Genomic DNA, 7,910 nt, shown 5'->3' on the forward strand with positions numbered 1-7,910 from the left:
CCTAGAATTCAGTTATTTTATAAATACTTTCTCCAATCTTAATCCACACCCGTAAATGAGAGCACTTTCCCCTGGGGTGGCACGATTAAGGCCTAAATGATTATCACAATTATGTTGATCAATATTAAGATCAATAAAAACACCACTGCTTTCAACATCCATGTTGTATTACAGTACATTACTGCTAATATACACATTTTCTAATCAAGATATACTCAAAACAACATATTCACCTACTATAAATTATGTGACAAAAAGGGTGTCATACGATGGCACTTTCAGGAACCAGTTGTTGCACAACTATTAGAGCCAGGCCTATATGAAAGTGCACAACGCACTCCTCTTGTACAAAGATGTTCACAATACCTTTGCACCCATCACTACAAACAGCTGCGCAACGCACGCACCAAGTTTAACCCCTTAATGAAGAGGCTAGAGTGTTTACTGTGAGATGAGACCTTTTCGGACGGGCAATAACCTCTCTCTCTACGGCTTGCCTTTGAGAGACAGTGTTAACCGTCCGACGACTGGGCCGGCACATTCCCAGTAGGTGCTCGCTGTCTTGAAGGCTCAAGCACCCACGGGATCTGCGCCTATGAATCGGACAATCATGCTCATGTAAGGCCAGTCCACACCAATGCAACTAGTCGCAACTTGCAACCAGTCACAGTTGCAGCGGTCTTGACTGACCACCAGTTGCAGACCGGTGCAAGAGCTTGTAATCAGCTATTTCAGTCATCTTTTAAAAATAGGGCTGCAGTGGACACTTTTCTGCCACTCTATTGTTTTTGATGTTGAAACTACGCCTCTTTATTGAACCTGCTCACAGCTTAATGAGGCCAGTGAAGAGTTAACTTTTTCAAGGTGTGCAGCACTGTTGACAGGCCTCATGCCAGGCAACATTGGAAGGAATGTTGACATCTAAATCATTAATAATAAATGTCAGTCAACATGAAGTGTTGATAGACATCTCAAGGAAGTATCACACCCAAGTAAACCCAAGTAAAACACACCTACAGCAATGTGACAGCTGAGATCCTACTGTGTATAAAAACCTCATATCAACTGGATTTTATCATTAACACAGAAGACTGAAGGACATAGAAGGGTGAGTACGGTATAGATATGATTTAATAAACACATAACATAATTGACAGAAAATACACTGTTCTTCTATTTGTCTGAATTAAGAGTTTCAGTGAATTAACATTGGAGTCTAAGTGCGTTTGCATTATGTTTCTCAATATCACTTATGTAACTGTCTATATATTACATGTGACCGAGTCCAACAGAAAGGGCCTCATGTCGGGACTGCTGAAATCGCTCAAATGAGCAAAATAGGATAGTTTTTTGTGTGTTTTTTTCTATTGCCAAAGTTTGAATGTTGAATTACCTTCTCAGTGAACCATTAAATAGTTAACATTTGTGTTTAAACAAGGCTATGTTTCTGTGCGTTTTGGAGATGGTTGGGGCAGAGAAACTTGTACATGTTATTCCACAAGGGGTCTTAACAATCAATCGACTATGGATGAATTGCCGTTAAGGATTTTACTCGATTAAATTAATCAATTTTACTTAATTGAACATTCTGCGCTTCTGATTTCCCACCGTTCATAACGTAGGTCCTGAGTCCGACCAGGACCTACGTTATGTAGTCATAGCCAGCTCGATCATCTAACGAGCCAAAGCATATATTCCACATTGACAACGTGACAGAAAAACAATGGACGTTGACATGAAAGTCTTTGAAACAAACAAGTGATCCAGAGCCATGTGTCTGTGTATAGCTGTTGAGTCGCCTATTTAACGGGCCAAACCATATATATTTATATATATATATATTCCACGTTGACAGTCTTTGACAAGCCGATGCTTGGAGCCATGTGTAGTTGAGCCGAGTACACACAGTGACGGCAGCGGCACGTCTATTAATTATAATTAATATAATACAATAATGCGCCATTTTGCTGATTATGCGGTAAATTCTGCAATCGCATAATCGCATTTTTCTGGAGGGTCTAGTTAAGAACAACAACAAACACAGCAGTGATGTGGACACTATTGCATAGTAAACACTATTGCAGCGTTTAAGTGACATTGCTGTTTGGACAACAGTGCCTTTTAGGTTTTAGTCACAGCCATGACATCAATGGTTAAAAAGACCTACTACTAACTACTAACTACTACTACTAACTACTACTACTAACTACTACTACTAACTACTACTACTAACTACTACTACTACTACTACTACTACTACTACTACTACTACTACTACTACTACTACTACTACTACTACTACTACTACTACTACTACTACTACTACTACTACTACTACTACTACTACTACTACTACTACTACTACTACTACTACTACTACTACTACTACTACTACTACTACTACTACTACTACTACTACTACTACTACTACTACTACTACTACTACTACTACTACTACTACATCACTGCTTATCAATGAACCGATGATGGATAGATAAGGTGAATCAACTATCAATTAATGAATGAATCAATCATTTGCATCCCTAGAATCATTAGCTAATGTCACCTATTGTCTCTGAGTTTGAGTCACAGCTCATAAACTCCAGTGTCTGTGTTTACAATCTCACTATCTACATTTAGTATGGAGAATGCAAAAACTGTTGGCAGTAGAATACTAGTTCATAGTGAAATATTGGACACCAATCACAGTGGTTTAACAGTAGACATTGATCACCAAGCACAGCAGAAATGGAAAATATATTAACCCAAAGTTACAAAATTCATGTGAGAACGTAATTTCACTCTCTCTTGTTCGCTTGTGCACTATATATTCTACTGATTCACTCTCTTTGTCTCTATTCCTCTCTGTGAGCTCAAATAACATTCGACTTTCAGTCTTAAAAATGTGTCATTTTCAATTATATTGGATAATTATTATATTTTGCATAAAATAATATGCATATAAAGCATGTAATGTTATAACTAGCCAGTGCTGTTCTATCCACAAGTGACTTTGGACAGGTGGAAATCTACTGCTGAGTGACACATTATTTTACCTGGGTTACACCTTCTGATAGTTCTACTTGAATGTTGTCAGACATGAAATGATGAATTATGAAGCCTACCGGAGCAGTACATTAATCCCTCAAGTGTTTCAGTAGTGTGAGTGTCAAAAATACAGCTAAAGTGACAACACGCTAGAGTGCGGATGTACGCTCCAGGCTGGTTGAAAGGCAAGAATGTAAGAAAGATACAAGGATACGACAGAGTTATGTGTCAAAGATATGTTTGATAAAATACCTACACCAGACGGACAGACAATACAGCCGTCTGCTCTTGATAGTGACGGGGAAAAAATAAAGAAGTACACTAAAGTTTGGCAGCATTCAAGCCCAAGATAGACGTTGATACATGAAATATATAACACATTTGGCAGAAAGAAATGTGTAAGCGCTAGAAGTATATTTGTCTAGTGCAGTTGGCTTGCTATACAAAACTTCGCTTAAAATCTATCAATAAAGGCAGAAAAGCTAAAAACAAACCTTAAAAAAGCATATCTTCTTCAAATATTTTCAGATTTCAATGTAAGACAACATTTGAAAGCTTACATTCTGTACATTAACAATTTGTAAAAATCAGAAAAATTACCAGGGTGTACATGCGGAACAAAGCACTGGACACATATCACATATATGTACGATCGATCAATCGATATGGTATAATTTAAGAAAAGTATCATTCAAGTATCATTATTCGTACTCAACCGACACATATTTATTATTTTTAACAGAACAAATTAGGAAAGAGGTTGACAGTGGTAAGCTCTGTGGAATGATGCTGCTCGATCTACGGCGAGTATTCGACACAGTGAACCACAATAGGTAACTGAGCAAGCTTGAGGCCCTGGGGGCAGACAGGGCATCATGCAGGTCCTACTGACGGGGCGCCAACAGAGGGTAGAGGTAAATAGTGTTTTGTCTGACCCTAACATCATGGAATGTGGAGTTCCTCAAGGAAGCATTCTAGGCCCAGCCCTGTTTTTAGTGTATGTGAATGATATGACAGACGCCTGTGATTTGTTCTTGTACAGTGATGATTCTGCTCTGCTGATGTCCCATAAGGAACAAGCCACACTGGACAGTTCCCTGAGAGGAATTGGCACATGTAAATTCCTGGCTTATTGATAACAAGTTATCTTTACACTCTGGGATGACGGAATCATTTCTGTTTGGCTCCAAAATCAAATTAGGAAAGAGCCCTGAATTCAAGGTCAAATTAAATTCGGGCTTCATTGCAGCAAAATCATTTGTGAAATATCTTGGTTGTATATTGGAGGGTAACTGATGGCCGAAATATGTCCAGTAAGGTACTGAGCAAGGTCTCCGGACTGACAACGTTTTTGGCAAGGACAGCAAGGTACTTAGATAGGGAGACTAAACAGGTGGTGGCCAACTCCCTTATTCTGTGCCACTTTGCTTTTGCATGTACATCTTGGTTCGAGGGCTTAATGAAATCCCTCAAAACCAAGCTACAGTCAGCTCAGAATAGACTGATCAGGGTTATTCTAGGGTTAGGACCCAGATCCCATATATAGGAACCAGTTTAGAGAGCTCAACTGGCGCAGTAGAATCCAGGATAACCATGGCCAGATTGACCATGGTTCATAAGATCATATATGGCGAGGTCCCCATATTTTTAGACATGTTTTACTAGAGAAACAAAAAATGTTTTTCCACCAGAGCCAGTGTAGCATACTGTATGTGAGCCATCCTGCTTTTAAAAGTAAAGTGGGCAAGGGATCATTTACTTATATAGGAGCCACACAGTGGAACAACCTCGAAACCAGTGTAAAACTGACAACCAATCTGAGGTCTTTTAAGCAGCAGACAAAAGCATATCTATTAGAAAAGGTCCCCCTATAGAGGGGCAATGGTCTAGGGAAAGATAAGGGAGCACTTGTTTGTATGTATGTACTGCATATGTTTTGTATTGTAATGTATTTTTAACGTATTGACTGTTAAATGTGAGAGGACCTCAATGGAAATAAGTCTCAGGACTTTCTTGTGTAATCCTTGAACTGCTGTAACCATGTGGTTTTGCTTTTCAAATAAATCTAATCAAATCAAATCAAATCAAGAACAACATTTGATACTCTCTCTACTCTTTTATTCTCAGTGTGCAGAAATGGCATCTGCAAGCAGTATCAATGAAGAGGAGTTCCTGTGTTCTATATGTCTGGATGTGTTCACTGATCCAATCACCACTCCATGTGGACACAACTACTGCAACACCTGTATCACTCAATATTGGGGCACTAATTATGTGTGTCAGTGTCCACTATGTAAAGAAACCTTCTATAAGAGACCACAAGTCTCTGTTAACAAAGTTCTCTCAGAGCTGGCTGATCAGTTCAGGAGGTCAAAGCAGCTGAAACAAACTTCCAGCACAAACCAAGAACCTGCTAAACCACATGAAGTCTCCTGTGACGTCTGTACTGAGAACAAGCTCAAAGCCCTGAAGACCTGCCTGGTGTGTCTGATCTCCTACTGTGAGACTCACCTGGAGCCTCATCAGAGACTCACAGCGTTAAAACGACACAAACTCATCAACCCTGTAAATAATCTGGAAGATTATATGTGTAAGAAACATGACAAACCTCTGGAGCTGTTCTGTAAGACTGACCACATGTGTGTTTGTCAGTTCTGCACTGTGTTAGACCACAAGTCACATCAGATTATATCTCTGAAAGAAGAATGTGAAGGAAAGAAGGCTGAGCTGGGAAAGACAGAGGCTGAAGTTCAGCAGATGATCCAGGAGAGACAAGTGAAGGTTCAGGAGGTCAAACACTCAGTAGATCTCAGCAAGAAACATGCAGACAGAGAGATAGCAGACAGTGTGCAGGTCTTCACTGCTATGATCAGCTGTATTGAGAGAAGCCAGGCTGAGCTCATTGATGTAATTGAAAAGAAGCAGAAAACAACAGAGACACAGGCTGAAGGCCTCCTTAAAGAGCTGGAACAGGAAATCACTGAGTTAAAGAAGAGAAGCTCTGAGCTGAAGCAGCTCTCACACACTGAAGACCACCTCCACCTCCTCCAGAACTTCACATCCATCAACACCCCTCCACCCATCAAGGACTGGACAAAGGTCACTGTCCATCAGTCTTCATATGTGGAGACTGTGTGGACAGCTGTGGTTCAGCTGGAGAAGACACTCAGTCAGGAGATGAAGAAGCTGTGTGATGAGCTGAGGAGAAGCCAGCAATATGCAGTGGATGTAACTCTGGACCCTGATACAGCACACTGCCAACTCATCTTGTCTGAGGATGGAAAACAAGTGCATGCTGGAAAAAGGAATACAAAACTCCCAGACAACAAAGAGAGATTCACCGGTTCGCATTCAGTCTTAGGAAAACAAGGCTTCTCCTCAGGAAGGTTTTACTATGAGGTTCATGTTAAAGATAAGACTGAGTGGTATTTAGGAGTGGCCAGAGAGTCCATCGACAGGAAGAGAGGCATCACACCGGAAGGTTGCTGGACTCTAAGGTGGATGAATGGAATTGAGTACCATGCTCTGGCTGACCCTGATGTCTCCATCCCTGTAAGAGAGAAGCTCCAGAAAGTAGGAGTGTTTGTGGATTATGAGGAGGGTCTGGTCTCCTTTTATGATGTGGAGACCAGAGTTCATCTCTACTCTTTCACTGGATGCACCTTCACTGACAAACTCTACTTTGGACGCCGCACCTTCACTGACAAACTCTATCCATTCTTATGTACTACATGGGACTCTGCTCCTCTGATCATCTCTCCTGTCAATCACACAGATTAGACTAATTCAATCCTCGGTTTTCATTTAAGACCAGTTTTTATATAAAAGGGTTAATTTAAATGTAATTTAAAATGAAGACATTAAACGATTGTTTCTAACGGAGGTATTCTAATGAAACTGCAATGAGGACCACAATGGAAATAAGCCCCTCAGTGATGCTGTTGACTGTATCATTAAGGTTAAAAGCCTCACTGAGGGTAAAACGAGCAAATTAGCACGTCCTGACATACTACTGTATGTCAGAAGTGCTATTGTTCTCTTTTGATGTAATGTCACCAAAACCAATCAAACAAACAAACACAAGTATTTAGATGAACCACTTACACCCTACTTAATACTTAAGATATTTGCAAATAGCAGATCTACAAGCGCACACCACTATAAAAATGTTTTTTGGGAAAAAAGTTAAACATTTCTGCATTTAATGACATGCTCAAAATATAAACACCAGAGTTAAAGTGGCTAAAATCTATTTTCTGTATCTGAGTGTGTTGAAATCTAGTCAACATTTATTTCTTGTTACAATTTTATATTATTCAAGTTTTAACTAAACTTGAATGACAAATTAAACACCATTACTCCTGCCGGGAACAACAATAATAGTTTGTCAGAGTCTTGTACTTAAATGTAATTACAATAGAAGAGTTAATTGAAAATAGGAATGTAATGATACTGATGTTAATGATTGGTTCTTTTATGTAGCTGCCTGTTACCAATTATACAAGATGAAAATGTGATTCTTTAATAGAAATAACTGAACGGCTTTTATTTTACTCACTTTGTAATGCAAAATAAATAAAATTTAAATGATGACACTCATTGGTTTCATTTATTCTTAGTGTGTGTTAAAATAAGTGTTAAATAGCTATATTCTGATAGTACTCATTGCTATGGAGTGTTTATTCAGTAACAGGAGTATCCATGTCTCTCCAGCTCTTTATTAAACAGAAAATGTATATCAAGGTCAGGATACCAGTTTTATCAAATCAGGATAGAGAACTCAGTCAGGAGGATACATATTAAACAAGTGAAATTGGAAGTGATGACACAAAGACATGAGCAAAATTGGAACCCTATAGAAA

General features: G+C 39.2%; 1 protein-coding gene across 2 annotated transcripts in view; it reads left to right on the plus strand.

Moving 5' to 3' along the window:
• The window catches only part of LOC311044756 (zinc finger protein RFP-like), a gene marked incomplete at its 3' end in the record, with an annotated part of 22,837 nt that extends 16,009 nt beyond the window's left edge, over positions 1-6,828 (plus strand). Inside the window, exons 1-2 of one of the 2 annotated variants that reach the window (XM_084056529.1) lie at positions 1,018-1,108; positions 5,176-6,828. In XM_084056529.1, coding sequence (XP_083912655.1) covers positions 5,185-6,828 — 1,644 coding nt within the window. In that variant the 5' untranslated portion in view covers positions 1,018-1,108; positions 5,176-5,184. Of the gene's footprint in view, positions 1-1,017; positions 1,109-5,175 lie in introns of those variants that run through there. The other variant, XM_084056530.1, reaches the window with a different exon arrangement.
• Between the last annotated feature and the right edge of the window lie 1,082 nt (positions 6,829-7,910).

The sequence above is a fragment of the Gymnoscopelus microlampas genome (assembly GCF_963454915.1).
Source record: "Gymnoscopelus microlampas genome assembly, chromosome: 5".
NCBI lineage: Eukaryota > Metazoa > Chordata > Actinopteri > Myctophiformes > Myctophidae > Gymnoscopelus > Gymnoscopelus microlampas.